Genomic DNA, 21,929 nt, shown 5'->3' on the forward strand with positions numbered 1-21,929 from the left:
GGGACATATCTAGGACCCATTTCAATAAAGAAAGTAATCTTTTATAGAGTATATATTGTTACTTTGTTTTGGTTAGTGCTAATTGAGAGCATGACCAGAAATAAGTCTATAAATCTTTTCCTCCTATTAATATTTCTTATTCTTACCGTCTTAATATTGTAGGCGATTTGTCCAGCTCGTAACACAGCAGGATTGATCTTCCAAAGCTTTATCCCATAATCCTTAATAAAGGTGTTATCTTTTCGTCTTTTACCCAAGATAATTATGGGTCTTGAGCATGGCCGTACACTTTTTTTTAATTACAACCAGTCATCCCATTAAATGAAGGGTGGCTGTGGCGGAGTGAGCCTCCTCTTTCGGATCCTCGTGCAGGTTACAGAGTCCTGCCCATGTTTTGTGTTTTATAGCATAGCGAAGAAACCGGGAATGTAATTTGGACTTTTTTTCCGACTGGCTGAAATCGAAATTTAAACAGAAATAGACAAGATCCCATACTAAATTCTATTTATCTAAATCGTTGCATTTTTTTAGTCGTCGCATTTAGATTTACTCATAAGTACAGACTAACAGATGTTTTACCTTTTGGAAGATTTTGTTCGAAATTCGATACACTTTAAGTGCTAAACTGTATTCCAAATTTTATCCATCTAGATTTTTGCATTTTGTAGTACCCATGCTCGTTTTACTTGGGCAAATAAATTCCCTTTGAACGGATTTCATTCAAAATTTCTAAGAAAGCTAAGATTCTGGTTAATAGCAACACACCAAAATTCATTGCACTTGATAGATTTTGGAGAGAGATTTTGTGGTATACAGTTTACAAGCAAGCATAAATCCAAATATTTTCCGGACAGAGAAGTTTAAATTGTGCATATCCGTCAAAATTTTGAGGTGGAACTTTTTGAAGATTACAATACTTTCATTTTATATACTTTGTATTAAAAAAAAGTTTTAAAAAAAATCTCCGTTTTTTTTTAAATAATCCATACAAAACATCTGTTCTCTATAAAATTTTCTGTCTATAAGCATATTTATTAAAATTTTATTTTAAAAGATTATAATCGATGGCAAGTCTTAATATGATTCTTTCACATATTTAAACTTATTTTAATCCATTCCACTATTGACGGGCAATATTGAATGCTTATTGTTCTGTACTGTTGAAAACTATAACTGAAAAGCTTCCAATCTGTTACTGTGCGATAAAATTTTAAAACCCTCTTGATTCGGCATTCTTCCTCGTGTAAAATCGATTTTATGGATATTACATTCCTTTTAATCCTTTGTGTCAGAACTATTTCCAAAACTTTCGAAATGAATAAATTTCAATTCCTCAAGAATTTCGATTAGCAAAACAGTTTCCTCATTTTTTTTTAATAGGAGTGAACTTTAGTTAAGAACAAAATCATTTTCAGATATGCGGTTCGCAATGATTTTTTCTAGCAAATTGTTCTGATGGATTTTAGTATAATAATAATAAATAACAGTTGCCAACTTTACAGATTAGCACCGAAATAATAATTTATTAATAGGTGTCTTCGTAGACAACTTTTCCATTCCATTTAAAAATAGAAAATATCTTTAATGAATAAGGATTATAAGGATATTAAGGATTATTAAGGATATTAGTTTTAATAGGATATATATTTATCCTATTAAAACTAAAATCTAATATTTCCTGTTTTCTGCAGTTTTAAGTTAATTTCTTTAAAAACAGTACTTTAATTGACAATTTCATATATATATGTAAACACATTATTTTTAGCAGTTTCGTGGCCGAAGAGAGAGAAGACACTTTCGAATTTTAAACTTCACTTTTATGCCATCCCGGGAGGCATAATTTATGTACAAGCAGAAGCGACGAGGCATATGAACACAGAACGACACAAGAGCGAAAAGAGAAAAAGCGCAAAAGAGAGAGAAAATATTTTCCTCGAGTTATTTATACTATGAGATTCCGATAAGGATTTCTTTACACGTGTCAATTTAAGATAGGGAAATCCAGGTATCTTTTAAAAAGAATTCGCTTGGCCTGACAGTTTTTTTTATCCCTTCATTCGGAATATAGGAACTTGTCGACTTCAGCAATTTTAAAACTCGTGTTGAATTAATTAAATAAAAATGTGGAATTGGGTCAGGAAATAAAAGAACATTTTAGAATGAAGTTCATATGGGCTGAACTAAGATCAAACTTTTGGTGTTAATTAGTGTTTAATTTAGATTTTAATATATATATATATATATATATATATATATATATATATATATATATATATATATATATATATATATATATATATATATATATATATATATATATATATATATAATGATGTTTTAAACTCTTAATTTAATCCAAATTAATTTCCAAGATTTTATCTTAATCTAGCCCATCGTAACCTCATTCTAAAATATTATCTTCCACTTTCGGTTTAATTAATTCCTCTGTAAAAATAATGCGCCATCAATATTACGTATCAAATGAAAGTGATACTTTCATTACCCTTCTGAAGGTCAACATATGTATTCCTTTGGCGCGTGACCAGAAATCCAATGTTATATAAGACTAGTGATAACTCCTTCTGCTTTTTTGCCGAGCTGTGCCTTCTTGTTAATAATCACGTTTGCCTCCCAAGAGAGAATAAAACGGAATTAAAAATACCAAGTCTCTTCACTGCTTCGAACCTGCATTCTACTTAAACCAAAAATATGTTATATATATATATATATATATATATATATATATATATATATATATATATATATATATATATATATATATTATATTTTTATATTATATATTTTTATATACACACACACACATATATTAGCATAGTTCTGGATGGTTCTAAAAGCATTACACACAGGATTCGAAAAGCATTACATACACACACACACACACACACACACACACACACATATTAGCATAGTTCTGGGTGGTTCTAATCTAATAAGACTGCGGGTCAAAGTCTTGTGATAAAGGAGAAATGCAACATCTTTATCCCAGACGTGTTCTAAATACCTCTTTCCAAGGAAACACTTGAAGTAGAATGTCCGTCTTGGTGGAATATGGACCTCATTTGTATTTAGTTTTGGAAAATAACTTCCAGCAGCTAATCCGCTACGAGCAATTCATTATTAAAGCACACATCGATTTGGCGCCAGATTTTGAATAACCTAGGTTACTAATACGGTCGGAAGATAGATACCACAATTTTCTACCGATGATGCTCCACAATCGTGTCATGTCTTTATCTTTTAAGTCACTACCAAGCTTTATATTACTAAAATTTACTGATTTAAATTTTCTTCCTTAAAATGAGTGCTTTTTGAACATACTTCGATAATATGGTATCAATTTAATTTGCGTCCCCCCCCTTGTCTTCATCTGTCTGCCCCCCCAATGATCACTGTGATTATTATGATGAGATATCAATAATTTAGTGCTAAATTTTTATAACCTTAGATTCGTAATGAAGCGCCCTAATTGTTAATTCGTTTTACTAATTATAAGTCATGTTTTTTTTCCCTTAAGATTTATGTATGAGGCCCTCAGTAATAGATTTATTATGCAGGGTTAGAACATTAACATATCTTTATGTAATTTGCTGGCTAGGCGTGAATTTTGATCGTTGATCGTTTGTTGTAATGGAGAAGTTCAATATGAGAACAACAATTATAATAACAGTTTCGGTAACATTTTCCAAAACAAGTAATTTGGTAACAATTTCGGAATTAAATGGAATTATTGAGAGAACTAGAACATTCTTCGTAATGAAAATAGTCGAAATTTCAGATGAAATAAAGGTAATTCTTGTACAAGAAAATTGTATATCTAATGCAAAATTTCGTATATTCAGAAAGAATGAAGTGTATTCTGTATAGCAGCAGAAAAATGTTTCTTTAAAGTATTTGTCCCTTAAAATTGTTTTCTAATTGCAAATCGAATATGTGTTATAGTGTGAAAATCTTCATGTTCATAAACGTATATATTCAAGAAAAAATACTTCTAATTAAATTCGCTTCAAAATTATCGGAACATGTAAGTATAGGTTCTATAATTACAGTAAAATTTTTCTATTAAATAAATTACAATTAGAATTTTTAAGGTATTAGATGTCATGAAATCTGAAAATCAAAATTATTTGTAATATAAAAATAATTTTCATCAAAATATATAAAAAAATATTTTTATAATATTTTTTTATAATTAACCATTTAAAGTTTTATTATTACATTAAAATAAATAAAAAAAATAGATTTTACAGATGTATAAAATTTGTAAATATTCTAAAAGATTTTATATTATTTCAATAAAACAAAATTTTTCGCATATCCAAATGAGAATAAATTAATAAATAAAATAAAGTACATTTTGAGAATAAGAATAAAAAAAATACTCTTATCTTCCTATCTTTTGAGTCCTATTAGCTGCATTTTCAAAAGTTAATTTACTAGTTTTCGTCTTTTTAAAACCTATTCACATTATGCATATCTGTAATTAGTGAAATGCCCTCTATTTTATGACACTAAAATATAAGAATATTTTTTAAGTTCAAATATTTCCATTTCCATTATTAAAGATACTATGTTGTGTAAACTGATCCTAGATTTCATCATATTTTACAGACGATACTTCGGCGAAAAGACTGCCTTGTACTTCGCATGGCTCGGATTCTACACAACAATGCTAATTCCGGCTGCATTTTTGGGATTGTTTACCATGATTTATGGGATCAGTACGATGAAATCGAACATTCCCAGGTAAACAATCTTTCATGTTTTTCTTTTCTTGTATCTGAATTATTACAACTGAAGCGATAAGAAGAAGAACACAGAATTCTGCCCTTTTAGATGAAAGGTTTGTTCGATGAATGTAGATCTAAACTTTGAATGCAAGAGCAGTACTTCAGTAAAACATCGTTTGAAAGATGTTTCTTTTGTTTAAATCGAAATTAATCGTTTAATTTAAAAAATAACATCGAACAAAAAGTAATCCAAGCATATTTTAAGATTGAATAAGTGTGCAAAAACCTTAAACCTGAACTTGATAACAATGCTGTTCTATAATTAAACAGGAACCATAATTAATTAGGTCTTTAAAAATCAGAATGAATTGGCACTGACTTGCGCTCGTATGCCAGCAAATTCAATAAAATACTCTTGGTATATTTAATGAAATAGAGTATTGACTTACAAAGTTTTATGAAAGAGTACACGGACAGAGTTGGCGATGATTACCACGGTACAATACACCTTAGGTAAACAAGTTGAGGGTAAGGATTTTGAGTTGGAGTGCTTCAAAGTTATTAAGACAATGCGCATTGAAAATAGCGGGGGGAATTAACCTACTGGGTTAAAAGAGGTGGAGATGATTTTACCTGCTTGTATAGTCTGTGCTCAATTCCTTGATCTTGCATATGTCTTACTATAAAAACCGACACATTATGTCAAAGTATTCATCGTGTGAATGAGTTAATTCGTGTATAGTATCACATAGTTACCATAGACAAGAAGTAAAATAATCCCAAGGAAAATCAAGAAGAAGACATTTCGACATGTTGTCGCAAGTACTGTTAATGCGCTTGAATTGGTGAAACACTCAGCAGGACATTACGCTTCCGCTATACCGCAGCATTACCTCTTCAATTATGTTTAGTTTCTTAGTTCCAAAAGAAGATAACCAATTTTGTATAGACTAATTAAGAATTTTTTTATTCTTAGATACCAATTCAACAGTTTCTTTTAAATAAGGAAAAATTACTATTTTTCGCGTTCATAATTTTTATTTTTCCTGTTTTTACTTATCCCCTTGAATTGAACTCCAATTCAAACCAAGAAAGGAATCGGGGATAGAGGGGTGCAGTAGCTTCTGAGTGTAAGGACCCCTGAGCACCCGCGGGCAGAAGTCTGACTTTAGCTCATATGAAGATGATACTCGCACACTCGCTTGCACAACCCCTTTTTACTGGGGGACTCCTCCACACACTTCACAGATAGATCACAGGTTAGAAAGCAACCATGCCCGAACTCGAACCTGGGACGCCCAGATCATGGTGCAGGCGCGCTATCGCTAGGCTAGGAGATCGCTTTTATTTTTTCTTCACCTTCTAAAAAATTGTTTCAAAAATAAAATAAAATAAAGGGTTCGGATTAATCAAAATTAAGGAGTATTGGGGTTGGATTACCGAGGTTATAACAGTGCCTCGTAGGGGATTGTATTATTCTGCGTCTCGCTGACTCATTTCTAATATTGTAATTAACACTTTCATTAGAATAAAATGTATGATTTTTACTAAGTGTATCTGCTTACTGAGTAAAAAAACGCTAGGATCTGTTTTAATACCACATATGCTATAAGAGATGATAATTTTGGAAATGATTAAGAGGAACTCGAAATCTAATATAGACTTCTGTCTTTTTCCTAAATAAAAACGATTCAATAAAAAATGATCCAAATATTTAAAACTGATTTTTGACTTTATGCAATTGCATATGTTTACACTGAAAAAACAGAAATATTAAATTTGTTAAAAATGTTGCTTGTATACATACATATTGTTTGTATACATATTTTTGAAGGTATTTGTAGAAATAAAACAACACAAAATGATATTATTCCATAAGAACAGTTTAACAGTCTGGAAATAATTTCAATCGACACTTCTTTGCTTCAACATAACTATCAAAAATATAAAAACAAAAAAATGATTTTTTATATTATCACAAACAATGAAAAATTATCTTTTCATGATGCCAATTTTGTTGCTATACTATTTTTATTTGTTCTTAATTAATTTTAAAATTTTATTGTAATACATTTTATTGTTGAAAACTCAATAAATCTCAAATGTTTCTCATTATTGCTTTAAATATTTTATAGAGGATTTTTTTCCATTAATCTTAAAGAAGATATGGTCTATTTTCTGATGTTAAATAAGTTTCTGTTTAAAACATGCGTTTACTACAATTTTTTGATTTTTTTTTCTTGTTCTTACTAATAAAGATTAGGTTTAGAAGTAGTTGAATTTCTATTCTAAATTAAAAATTGCATTTTAGCTGAAATGACAGAAAATTAGAGATAATACTTAATCTCTTAATGATGATAATTGTATAAGGTTTCTTAATAATTTCGAGTTCCATTTATATCAGAATTTGAATATTGAAAATAATTTACTGAACAGCAAATCACGAAAAACAATCAGGAAGACCAAATCATTTAAAATATTTAAGTTTTCAAAAACTTTAACCCTGATAAAATACCTAGTCGGCTAAGGCAGCTTGTAAATAAAAATTTATGAACTTTCATAAAGTCACCGAATAAAAAAATTAAAATTGTAGCAGTTGCGTTTCTCTATCTTCTCTTTTGGATAATAGATGGCGATGCCCGATTAGGTACGCATCCCATAATGCATTGCGAATGTAAATAATGAGATAAGTTGCTCTGTTAAGGTGCGCGCATTAATTTCTTGTCTTCTCTTTTGTGTTTGTGTTTGTTTGTGAAATGTGATCATTAAAGAAATGTTCCTGAAAACATACGTCCTATTGCTTCCTGAGCTCGGATCATAATGATCTTCATTCCATCACAAAATAAATTATTTACATGATGTTACTTTACATCACGTGTTGAATGTGGAACTAAACCAGATAGGTCTGAAAGACACAAAATGCCACTGAAAATGAATCTGATATTTTCATAATTCTGTCATTACATGCGATAAAATTTTAGTTAAATTCATGGAAGAGTTAAATGTGAAGGCACGTCGAATTCTCAATTTATTTTGAATTTCATATCTTGTTAGTGAGTTTTCATCTCTATTTTTTTTTTCTCGCGCAAAAGCTTATCTTATTTTATAGAATTTTTTCTAGTCTAACAAGCATTATTTTTTAAAAGCTTCGAAACATGATTCTTGCCTTGTTAGATAAGTTAAGAACAGCCTACTGATTCGACTAAAAGTTTGATAACACTTTATTAGTTTTTATGATAGTAGCCCTGAGGCAAACATCTAAAGAAATTCGATAAACCATTTTTCTTGCTGTACAGTCACGATCTAAAAACAAAACTACTTAATATTGCATGAATAGTGCTAGAATTCTGCAAACGTTTACTCTTTCACCTTCGCAGCTGGATTGCATATTTGTTTTTGTATGCTGTTCAGCTTCAGTTCTAATTTTTGCTGATTTTCAGTTGAGCCCAGTAAAAATGTTTCAAAATATATGTTAATTAGAAATTTCTACTGCTTATCACACTTATCTAACAAATAATTATAGTTGCCGAATTAAGAAATTTCCAGCCTTAAGCAATGTGCATTATGCAGTCGGTCTGTCTTTTAATTATTCATTAATTTAGTTTCATCTTTTTATACATTTGAAATTAATTTATTGATTTCAATTTGATTTTTTATTTTAGTGTTTCTGCAGAAATATATATGTTTTTATTTATTAATTCTTTTAATATGGATATTCTAGAAAAAAAATGTAAAAAGTAATTAAATTCTAAAAAAATAACCACTAGTATCAATTAATAAATTCTTTGTTTATGAATCAAAGTATTTAACGATTATAATTTAATGGAAAAAATTATCTTTAAACTGCATAAGATAAAAAATAATTGTTTTACAAGTCCTGCTCTGTATAATATGTAACCAATTAAATTAATTAGTATTCCTATAAAGAAAAAGTTAATTATTTAATGATTTATTGAAGGATTATTTTAGCTATTGCATGTAGACGAGCTTTGTAAATGTAATATTATAATTTAGAGATTTTAACAAATTTATTTATTTGCTAACAAAGCTAATTATATTTCTTAATTGATCTGCTTGTGGCTTTGCCAGACAGCACTATTGCGTAGTCAGAAACTCGCCACTGTCTAATTACCGCATCATGGTTATTTGTTATATGTTACCAGAACCATTCTACTTTTTAAAAAGGTGAAATGTGTCATAATAAATTTTTGATATCTGAAATTGGTAATTTTTATAGCATCCAAAACTGAAAATATAAAATCGCAAAAAATCTCCATCAGCCCGTTGGTACATCACACTAGTGACCTTTTTATTTGCTTTTTAAATAACTACCATGTGCTTTTCACATTTATTACACTTTCAAGTAATGCTTTCTTTTCAGTTTAGCGTGAAAAACAGTGTTGATTATTTTTAGCACTTACATACCTTACCATTTTCAGTTTTCATTTTAAGAATGCCAGTCATTGATTCATTAAATTCATCAGTATCAGGGAAACCGAGCTAAGTTCGGCAGTTTTGGTAAAATCGAATGGGTTTTTTTTTTTGGAAAAAATATTTAGATAACAATTGCGTACTGATTACATATGAATATCTTACCTACATATGAACAGATCATTTAAGTAAAAGAAAAATCATGAATGCACTTAGTTTATCATGTTATTCGAAACAATCTGCTTTATTACAGTGTTCATTTTACAGTTTATCTATCATTACTTATATTTTTGAACTTACGCTCAGTTTTTACCATGCTGAAATCGGATCCGAGGTGGCGCTATATGACATTGTCAGCATGAGAGCAGATAACAAAAGGTTTAAAAAATTAATTATTAAGAAAATGATTATTTTGTTTTGTGTGTGAGTGTGTAAAATCGCGGTTTTTTTTCAGAAAAAAAATCTATAAAGACAAAATTAAAAATCAAAAATATTAAATATAAATATATAAGTAAAAAAATTAAGCAAAGAGCGTTAACCGAACCTAGGACTCGCAACACATGCGTCATTCATGTTTTTTCTGACAACTATATTGCACTGCCTACAATTCGAAGCTAACATTGAATTGATTTATTCTAGTAGTTAGTTATAAAAAAATGTTTTTTTCGTGTGTGTGTGTGTGTGTAATCTCGTTTTTCAGGAAATACACCTACATAGATAAACCCTATCTAAATATAAAATTTGATCCAAATTTTTACAGCCATTTTCGAGATACGCGGAATTTACATATATATATATATACACAAATTGCTCGTTTAAAGATATAGGATTTACTATGCTGCACTTTTAGTCTCCTAACATTAAATGTGCCGACTTATTAAAACTGCCATAGGGGAACGGTCATTTGTAGAGCAAATCTTCGATTCACATCTAAAATAAGTTTTTCATAAAAATTAAAAAAAAAAATATTCCATGCCATTTATTTAGACAATAATATTTGACATTCTAATGAATTTATGTTTTGTTCTGAAAGCATTGTGATAATTGTCAGCATGAAATGTAAAGAAATCTGCATTACTAAATGATTTTTATGTTATTGCTGTTGTATCAAAAGGTGGAAATTATCTCGCCTAGTTTGCCAAAAAAAAAGTACATCTGCATTTTTTTGGTATCAAATCACTATGTATAACGCACAAATTGATGGAGGGAAAATTTATTATAGATTTTCTAAATATTAGATCAAATTCAAACCACTACTAAAAGTTTCAATAAGTTTTGGCATCATTACCGAATTTCCAATTTTCTTCAATTCATTAATATTTTACTATTTGCATATTTATTAAATAAATAAAACTCTAAACGCAAAAAAAAAAAAAAAAAAAAAAAGTCATTTTTCTTTACCATCTGCAGTTTCAAGATCAAGCAGAGAAATACATTAATCGTTTTTCCAATATAATAATTGCTGTTCTTTTATTATTTTTCCTTTTACGAACTACGCAAAACGCAATACCCATTAAACAAAGACCGGCCTGATGACCATCGAATGGCATAATATTTACTTGTAAACATTTAAGGGGAAGATAAAAAAAACTCCATATAATTAAACAGTATTGATTTTTTATAGAATGTTGTAACAAAAAATACCGAAAAAACATTTCAATTGAATGCATGATTATTACATTCTTTGTACTAAGATCATAGCCACTCATGGACATAATGATTGGTCACTTAAATTTTTGCATGTTATAAACTTAAATCATAACTGCAAATAGGTGAAATCTAAACTATAGTCTTAATTGGGTATTTTACAAAATAAAGAAGAAAAGAAATGCCTTCGCTTACCTCTACACTATCTTTTAAATCATTCGAATCTATACTGTTACGAATCTGTGATGCTGCTTCCCAGCATAGTTGGTTCCATCATCAGAAATACTGTTTTACAGTCATCTGTATTGGACGGAGTCCGGGTGTCGCGTCGAAGGTCCCAGAGCCTGGCGACGAATTTGGCGACTTTGGCGCCAAAATAGATTATACCCGAAACATCGAGAATTTTCCCGCTCCGTCCATTAGGAACCGAGATACGCCTCGAAAGTTCCTGATTGGTTGAGAGGCTTCTAGCCCCGCCTCCTGAGACCTATAAAAGGAGCAGCCTGCAGCTTCTGGGTCGTCGTGAATTGAGGAGTCGTAGTGCAGTAGTCGTAGTCGGAAGCGACAGAGAAGAGTAGTCGGGATCGACGGTGAAGAACGAGTCTTCCAGAGATTAGCACAGCAGCGACGGAGTCAAGCTAGTGCGGAACTAAGCTGTGCGCTACTGTCTGCAGTAGAGTCTTGTTGTGTGCACGTCTCGGCTGAAGATAATTGTCTTCTCTGTGCTGCATATAGTTGTCGTCTTTGTGCTGTCCTGTGTGTCTTCATGTAAATAGACGTCGTTGTTTTTTTTTCTACTGTCGCCTGCTGATTGAGCGTTCTCCACACCATATAACTTCCACGAACCCGAGAAATATCGTAACAATACCTTTCCATTTTGATCATCTTTAATTTAATCAGCTCGTGTCCCTTCTCTTTAGCAAAATACTTAGCCATCTCACAAAGGTGGTTATGTAAGAAAAAGGAATAAAATGATCTATTGGATAATTAGCTACACTACAGATTGTTTATATGAAGTGAGAGAACTCTAATGAATCATTGGTGCACTTGTTGTAACGTTCCCTATATAATGTGCATAAATATTTAGCGCAGTATCTATACCGCTAAATATTAGTAATGAATAGAAAATTAGCAATGAATAACAGAAGTATGGAATAATCGATTTTATATAACTTCTTAGATACTATTCTTGCTTAATCCACAGCGGTGATGTTATTTCACATATTTCAACAACATAATAAGAAGATACCTTCCAACTCACTATTAATGACAACAAAAAAATCTCATTTATTGAATCAGTCATTCCAACGCTTACTGCGACGAATTCTTATCTGTCAAGTAAGAATAAAAGGTATGTCGAAAGGACTTTTCTTCCAAATGAAGTCGTTTATCACGCTTTCGACTGCACAGACGTGCCTAGGATGCTATTTCTTGGGGGAAAATGATATATATCGTAAGAAAATTTTTAGTAGCTTTTACTTTTTGGCAAGTGTTCTTAGCCTTTCGGAGCTGAATTCCATCTCAGGACGCTTACTTTGAAATACGATCAATAATGTTGTTGATCAGATCAGTTTTATATACATTCAATTCATTAACCTTTATTATGTTTGTATCTAACCTGGAGGCTTCATTAAAGCATATCGTGTTCCACTTGTGTTACAGCATCATCTATTGATGAATATTTGAAACGTGTATGCTAACGTATCTGTCACTAAGTTTAATTTTTATTATGATCCATATTACGCCGAGCATGGCTCTCTGTGTTGGCTAGGTTCAATTTCAACCACCCTGCTCTATAAGTACGATATTATAAAATTCAGTTGCACAGAGGTTATAATTATGATAAGCGATTTCAAACTGCATAGCAACTATCTAGTCCAAAAGCATTGCACAAATAAGGCAAGGGAAGTGAAAACAGAAAAATAGAAAGAGAAAATTCTTGATCAAGAAGAAAATCATTCCAAAATTTCAAATGAGAATAATAAGTGACCAAAATGCCTTCTAGATGACGGTTATGTCATTTATTTTGTAAAGAAAAGTTGTCTCAGTAATACTTTTAAAATGCTAAAGTCTTAACTGAAATTAATTTTCTACAATACGTGTGTAATTGCTCACCACTTTTCGTCTCATTTTCATGTTGATTCTTCAAACAAAGTATACTGTAATGGGACGTTTATACTTAAGACAATATGTGACGTCTGTTTCTTTTTCCTTACGAATGATGTTGTATTTACATACGAGAGCCTACTTAATATATTGAACCTTCATGTAAAGAGTCACAGTGAACTCAGATGCTACATCTTCAAGATGTTACAAACAAGAGATCTTGTGGGAAAGATGAACGCTTAATTTAATGGTATCTGCTAATCAATTACCGAACCTGAATTTCCTTGAACGAGTACTTTATGACTGAGAAACTCATTGAACGGTTTTATGGTTTCAACATGAGGATCTCCAACTCACTGCAACATGTTTGGGTAGAGCTGCCAATTTTGGCATACCATTCCAAGGCAGCAGCTTAATCAAGAAATCTGCCATTATTTTCCATGCAAAGTGTCGTTCAGTTTTTCATCAACAACACATATTTAGAAGATAATTCCAATGATTAACTGAAACTCGTTAAAATGTTTGGCGGACCAGTACAAAGACTTTTCTATTTCATTTTTTTAAGAAAATGAAACAAAAAGTATTAATAAAATATATTCATTACCATAATGCATCTGAAAGAGTTGGGATTTTATTATTAGGTAGATTCCTTACAAAATTTCTATCTTCTACGATTGTATAACGTTTTCTCATGTTATCTTTTGAGTGGGACAGTTGACAAAATTTTGATCGAATTTGAACCAACGAATGATATGTATAGGGGGAGAAACGATACAGATAGGATGGTGAGGAGGGTGAAAATTTTATTTCGACATAATTCTATTACAATTGGTAATCAAAAGATAATACAAATAAGATGAATTATTTCCCATTTATTGCGAACAACTTTTGTATTGTAAGTTTTTCATAGTCCAAGAAGATAGACACTGAAAAATAATTTTCAGCCTCTGGTTTTGACTGCTTTTTCTAACTCGTATATGTAGTACCTTGTTGGAAAGAATCAAAATATTATTTATTCATTTCAAGGATATGTTCATTAAAACCAAACCAACGATAATAAAAAGAACATCATCGCTCTTAATATACTAGTTTGAATATTTATCATAAGCATTGGGACCATAAAGCAGTTTAGAATCATCTGCATATCATTAGTTGTTTTTATCTTCAAAATTTATTTCCATTCCAGGGCCTACAAGGTTTGATAAAAATCGTTTGCATGTTTTCGAAACGTAATCGCTTATTGAACTCAGAATGCAAATATATCGTTCTATTAACACAGAAAGAGTCGATTGTAGGCCACACAAAACGGAAGCCTACGCACACGAAATGCCGAAAGGTCGAAATCTAATTCACTTTTGCTCAAACGGACTATCTATCATTATCTTGGCGTAGTCATTTACATTGAGAATCGTTATTTCCATTTCCCTATGTGCATTAAGGCCCTTATGACACTCTGACGTTCTTTTCTATCTTAGAAGTGGCAAGGACAGTAAATTGGATACTGGAAAAAATAATGAAAAGTACCAGTATTTACCAAAAATGGAAGACGTTTGCACTTTTTTTTTAAAATTAGCTAATGCTGAAAGATGTAGAGAATGGAAATAAGTTACGTGGCTCTGTTTCAGTAATAAAATGAGAAGTTTAACATAATCGTTTCTAGAGTTTGGGAAAATATTATTAAAAAAACTGGACGGTAGTAACAAAAACGTTTTATTGTTACTGATAATCATTTCAGGTTTGGAAATTTTGCATAAGATTTTCGGAGTTTAAAACATTTATTGGAATGCTTAAAGTCTGACATTGCCACTTTCTTTGTAGAAATTTCAATTTGAAAGTTGGGGCAGTATTTTTGTTTTCAATTCCTTTTTTTTTTTTGTTTCAGTTTCAGCGATTTTTAATAAAATTTAAGAATTTTGTAGGACCATATACGTTATTTTTTGGTCTACTACAAGATTGTATTTTAACAAATTCGAGAAAGGTCAGTTTCTTCAGTAAAAACATGAATTTATTCTTTTTTTATTATTTAAGGTTTGTTCTTTTTTTGTTCTCTATTTGTATATAAGATTTATGGTTAATATTATAGTACTAATTCAAACAGTTGTCAGTTTATAATATATAAAAAGTGGAATGTGTAACTCCGATGATAATTCTCAATTATTGGATGGATGTTGGACTAGTTACATTTGCCAACACATACGAAGAAAGAAGCATTAATCTTAATTTAAGTGCATGGTGCACAGTTTACCTGTCGTAGTTCCTTTGAATATGCCAGGTTGTCCGTCGACTCGATCTCCTTGCCATTTCAAATGATTTTCGTGCATTCCATGCTTAATACGAAAGTACTTCCGAATACAGCAAACCTTTACAGTGACACTTTTATTTTTATAGATTTTATTACTGCTTGATTATTTCTATTTTATTAATTTTTAAACTTGCTTATTAAAGTTTGATTAACTAATTCAAATACCAGTCGATCGACGAAGCACAATTTCAACACAATGAGAAGCGAAATATTTCAACTTACTTGTACAAATCTATCCGGAGAAGTGAATTTCACGATGTAATTTGAAATCAAATGAAAATTAATCGACATAGTTCAATTTCACCGCTAATTACACTGAAATATAAGTAAAATAGGTAAAAAAACTAAATAAAAAAATTAATGAAAATGTAAATAAATGAACTATAATCACGATACGTCGTGATATCTGTCATATGAAATAATTAAATCGAATTGAAAATAAATCAAAATCTATGAAAATTTAATCTAACAATGCAATCGGAAACACTGAAATGGAATTCTAAAATACTTAGTATAGCGTGTTTTGCTTTTACGTCCAATAGATGGCGCTGTTTTCAAAATCAGGTTTTTACTTGTCACACAGTATGACAACTATGTAATAGGTATATAAAAACACGCGTGTATTCGTGCTACGTTGTGTCAAGAATTCAAAGCAATCGGTGAAGAATTTTCAGAAATTTAAGATTTTGAATCAAACGAACATTTACATTTTTATTTAACAGACGATTGATATTAAAAATAACCTATAATTATTAATAATTACCCGCCTTTGGGGACCAGCCGATTCATCAATCTTAATGTTTGTTTAAATTGTAATAGTTAAATATTTTACGCAATTCCTACTTTAATAGATTCTTCATCAAAATATTTTAAATTTTGATAGTCATATAATTCACTCATAATATTATAAAGACCTTCAGTCATAGCGTAATATGTATCTTTCTAATTTTCTGTTAGCTCTCGTAGAATTTATGCTTTAAATTAAAGTGGAAAGATTTAATCTACAATTACTATAATAATATTTTTTACTGAAACAAAGCATTTTTTTATTATATGATTACTGATAACAGAGTCACTGAGCGTTTAAACTTTATGGGCACTAAAGAATATATTTCTTAATTTATGTAATATCTCTAGAATTTGTCAACAAAATTTACTCAGATTCATCATGAACAGATCGATTCATTAACAATGTTTCATTTTAAATGCATCAAACACTAAGAAAATAAAATGAATCGCATAAAATAATCGCTCGAAAACAGGTTTAAAAAAACATCTTAAAAAACGATGTACTTAAAACTATAAGCATATACAAAAAATATATAACTAACATAAATACACTTTAATTACAAAAGCATGCAACTAACCTAAAAATAATTTAAATCAAGAATCATCCGTTGATGATATTGTCAACAATCAGAACACAATGCGTATGAGTGAATTTTCAACGCCAGTTCGGGTAAAGCAAATGAGTGCATTTTTCTACGCCAGTTGGGGTAACGCTATGCAGATTAGACATTTTTAATTTCCTTTATTCTATGTTATTTTAATTCAAAAGTACTTCAGAATGAATCTGAAAGATCGATTCATTAACAATGTTTCATTTTAAATGCATCAAACATTAAGAAAATAAAAATAAAAATAGTTTGAAATATTCGGCCGAAAAATGTTAACCCTAGCCTCAATACTGTTGGGGGAAAAAATCAAAGCCTTTCTCATTTGGCGTTAGGGAAAATGAAAAGATTTTTTTTTTGGTGGGAAAGTTAGTTTTTAATTAATAATTAAAATTCTAATTAAAAATTCAAAAAAGGGACCCCAGGTGCCCATTCCCGACCTCTAAGGTATACATGTACCAAATTTGGTTGCTGTAGGTCAAACGGTCTGGCCTGTAGAGCGCCAACACACACACACATTGAGCTTTATATAAGTATAGATAAGCATTATCCGGTTATTGTTAATAATAATCGATTAATATATACTCTATATTCTATTTAAAATTTATTCTCTTACTCATAAAAGCATTGTACTGTTAATGTTGATGATTTCTGCCTACAGTTTTCATTATTTCCCGATGCATTTCTCCAAACGCTAGAACCCTTTTAGCTTTTATTCCGCCTGATTTATCCCATCCGTTTCAGCAAAGAGATTTGTGACCCAGATGGCCCAGGATCCTTTCCTATGTGTCCGCAATGCGATAAGCGGTGTGATTACTGGACGCTTAAGGATGGATGTTTGTTCAGCCAAGTAAGTCCGAACAATTATTATTAACGCCAAAACATTATCCCGCCGTCTATCAGAAATTATCAGGCCGGATTTCGAAGAACAGAAGTAGTTTCGAATCGACCTGAATGTTGTTTATTCTTATTAACATTTTATTTGTACACAGAATTGTATGTATCTTTTCCAGAAATTTCAAAATATTTTGAATTTTGTACCGCGTAAATAAAAATCAAAAATCTATAAACCATTATAAAAAATATTTTTCAATTCAAAATCAATCTTTCATAAATTAAAATAAAAATCAAAGAAAAAACATTTTCTAATTCAATATCAATCTTTCCTAAATTTAATTAAAATAAAAATCAAAGAAAAATATTTTAAATTCACATTATTCAGTTATATTATTAAGTGAAACGCTTGCCTTATCATGAAATATAAATAGATAGTAGAAATAGTGAGTCATATTACAGCATTGTATTTTGATTATATTGTGATGTATAATTGTTGAAGATTTATAGTTTTATTGTTGCCAATATTAAGGACAAAATTTTCAAAGATTAAAATGTTATTTTGCATCCATTTTAAATATTTGTTTAATTTCTTTGTATAAAAAACGTGCCATAAAAAATAATGCTCTAAAAATAGAGGATAATAATACATAATATAAAAATATGATTTATTATTATTGGGAATTAATATAATGGAAAAGTCTGTTTCATTCTAACTATTTTGACCAAATTATGAGGATTAAGGCATCATTTTATATTCACTTTACATATTTATATCTTTTGTGTAATAATCAAACTTCTTAAAATAATGCATTTAATAACACCATTTTTGTATATGTTCTAAGAACCATGTTTTATTTTTTTTTATTTCAATATATTTTTTTAATTTCTTAAGAACATACTTGAATTGATCTAAATCACAGTTAGGTTATTACTGTTGGCTTATTCTTATTTCAGTTTTAGTTGTTTAGCATACTGAATTCATATATCTTCTTTTAGAAGTATTTATATATCTTTTTTTAGCTATGCAATATTGTTTTATTTATAGAGCTTTGGTTATATTATTTTTTTTTATTTCCTAGTATTTTTTTTAGGTTATTACGTAGCTAAAATCTACAGGAATTCAACTCCCAGAAATTAAGAACCATTCAGAGTTCACACAGGGCCAGCTTTGCGCGCAATAGAAGGTCACGCCTACTTCAGGAAGATCACGTGACCTCAGTTTGTACAAACCATTTGTCATTGTCCCATTGGGGTCATGTGATGTTCCTGAGGTAGTCGTAGCCTCCCATTGAGCACAATAGTTAGCCTCGTATGAACGTTGCTTTAGACAGCAATTTCCAAGAATCATTGAGATCCTTAATGTTTCAAATCATTATTTTAAATTCATTAATTATTTTTCAACGTAAAAGTGGAATTTAGAATAGAACAAAATGAATTTTTTTTCCTCCAAATTCAAGCAGATATAACAAAATTGTAGAAGAAAAAATATACAATTTGACTATATCATATTGTTTTAGTTAGTTTTACTAATCCTTATCATTTTTTCCATTACAGATTGTTCACTTGTTTGATAATGCAGCTACCGTAGGATTTGCGGTTTTCATGTCCTTATGGGGTATGTACAAAATGGGATAGAATTTTTGGATGACGATATAATATTTTGCTTTAATAATATGTAGTATGGATGAGTCAACAAATCGATGCCTAAAATATATATCGATGAGTCAACAAATATAATTAATAAATTCTACCGAAGTATTAAATGACATTCTGAAGCCTTTCACCAGCAGAAATAGTTATCAAAATATGCATTATGCATTTAACATTATTGTGTGTATTCGTTGTCATTTTGAACTTTTAAAAAATCCTAATAAATTTTAGATCCATGCTTATTTAGTGCCCAGCATTTAAAAAATAATATCTGCTAAACTCATTACTTATTGTAAAATAAATTATAATATTTTCAACTAAATAACTATGTATACTATAAAGAACGGATTTTAGAAAATATTCTTTGAAAATTGCACCACATTTGAAAGCTAAAATTACCTCATAAACTATAATTCATTTAATTTCGAATTCTATAACAATTTCGCATAAATTTTTAAACTCGAAGGAGATTAGGTAACTATAACGGAAGTTAAAGTACGATAAATTACTTTCTGGTTGATTCGTAAAAGACGGTTTCAAATTCAAATATATCGTTTTTCTTTTTATATATTACGTTTAAAAAAGTATAAATCAAATGGGCGGTCTAATATATTTTCTTCTTCGTTTTCTGCTTTATTATATAAACGTTTCTAATTTTTGAGCGCAGACAAATCAATAAAAATTCAAAATTAAAACTGTAAAGATAAATGTTTTATTTAAAAGTAAGAAAATTAGCCAAACGATATTTGTATAAATAAGGAAAAATCGTTAAATGTTATTGAGAAAACGATAAAAAAAAAGTAATGTAAATTACTAAAAAAATATTTTGTTTATTTTCCTTTCGTTAAAGATATTTCGATGAGTTTTATAATTTCTTACCTTTTAAATATCAATTCATTATACTGAAAAAATGTTTAAAATGTTTTTAAATAATTGTGGAATAGTTTTCCATTGTTTGTCTATAGATATTGTCCATAGACGAATGAGTAAAAGGCATTTATAGAGATAGTCGTTTAAGTTCTTATTATATTCCAATAATTCAACGAGTATTATTTTTCATCGATATATGCTTTCCTATTTGTTAAAATAGCAACCATGTTCATGGAGTTTTGGAAAAGAAAACAAGCTACTCTGGCATGGGAATGGAATTTAGCTGATCTGGATTACGGAATGGTAAGTAAAAATAATTATAATAATGAAAAGAAGCAGATTCATCAATCGAACAGAATCAATAATGGGCGTTCCAGTATTTCTCAAAAGAACACAATATTCCAGGCCTGCTATAGTTCTTATTCGGTTGCTTTGTTTACTTTAGATATCCGAGTGGAACTACGAATCGTTTAAAAGATTCTGACATTTCACGTGATGTCATAATTTTCAGACGATGCCATAAACGTAAACTAAATTGAAGCAAAATAAAGTTATCGATATTTTTTTAACCAAAATTAATTATTTGTTTAAAATTTGTGTTTATTTTTAAAGTCATTTAAAGTTAAAAAAAGAATGGCAATATGAAAAAATAATTATGTAGTTTATTTCTTTCTTCAGATATTTTGTGTAAAAGAAATGTCATTCGCATTTCGTCAATTTATTCAAGTATTCTTAGACATGAATTTCGCTTTGTTTTCATTTATCAACATATTTGTATTTTATTTCTGACATGATTTATTATTTTTAATTTCCTTTTTTGTTCATCGAAAAGTTTATTCCAACATTACTCTTTTTTAGCAAAGATCCAAATATGGAGGAAAATGTGTAAGAAATTTTTAATAGATATTTTTATATCCAAATACTTGCCTTATTTTCTGAAACAAAATTAACTATTAATTGTAAATAAGCATTTATATATATCAAATGTTCAATAAGACAGTTTAAAAATAGTTAATTTGATATGTCGAAATTAAATATTAATTGTAAATAAGCATTTATTTACATCAAATATTTAATAAGGCAGTTTAATAATAGTTAATTTAATATGTCAAAATTCATTTTTAAAGGATATGATAAAAAATCTATTTTTAGGAGTTTTATGTAATTTTATATAAATAAAATTTCCTTACATTCGATGTATTTTGCTGAAATAAATGAATGCAGACGATTATTAAGATCGCGGAACTTATGTATAATTTAAATATTTACAAAATTCTAATTAAGAAAAGGTAAAAAACTAAAAGTTACCTGTTTTCTCTTTATGAATATATTACCAAATAGTTTTCAATATAAAAAAATTATAATTATAAAAATATATATAATTATATGGAATAAAATTATGATAAGATGAAAACATTAATCGAAAGTGTTCATGTTTAGAACATTTTCGTTAATTGTATATATATTTTTAAATTTAGTTGAATGAATCTCGAGATTTATATTAATTATTCGAATTAAAATATACGCAACTTAGTGTCTTAAGACCTAGTCACCTAGACGACTTCGTCTTAAGATGAATCGTCTGAAATTGCACTTTTTCCTGAAGTTTGTTTCATATACAGAAACAGTTAACTTTCAATTTAAAGAACGGAATTTGCATCATATTCTTGAGCTTTATTCTGTATTTCAAATAGGTTTAAAGATTTTTTTCTAATAATAATACGCAGTTGTAAGCAATTTTCTTTATAAAAAATATTGGCTGTACTATAAATATTTTATATTTATATTTTCAATATAATTTCAAATATATTATTCTATTTTAAATATTTTCATGGAAAAAAATTCACGATTTAATGAACTTTCAAATTTACTGACATCCTTTGACATCTGTTAATTCGTTAAATTTAAGTTTTTGGTTAGTCTTCAGTGAGTGTAAAAAAAAAA

The 21,929-nt window shown here is 29.3% G+C and overlaps 1 protein-coding gene across 3 annotated transcripts in view; it reads left to right on the forward strand.

The window, feature by feature from the left end:
* LOC129968728 (anoctamin-4-like) overlaps positions 1–21,929 on the forward strand; it is a 255,838-nt gene that overhangs the window by 160,068 nt on the left and 73,841 nt on the right. For all 3 annotated transcript variants that reach the window (XM_056082911.1, XM_056082912.1, XM_056082913.1), the window contains 4 exons: positions 4,630–4,764; positions 17,373–17,478; positions 19,020–19,080; positions 20,206–20,288. In XM_056082911.1, coding sequence (XP_055938886.1) covers positions 4,630–4,764; positions 17,373–17,478; positions 19,020–19,080; positions 20,206–20,288 — 385 coding nt within the window. The remainder of the gene's footprint in view (positions 1–4,629; positions 4,765–17,372; positions 17,479–19,019; positions 19,081–20,205; positions 20,289–21,929) is intronic.

Source organism: Argiope bruennichi, chromosome 5 (genome assembly GCF_947563725.1).
Source record: "Argiope bruennichi chromosome 5, qqArgBrue1.1, whole genome shotgun sequence".
NCBI classification, from domain to species: Eukaryota; Metazoa; Arthropoda; class Arachnida; order Araneae; family Araneidae; genus Argiope; species Argiope bruennichi.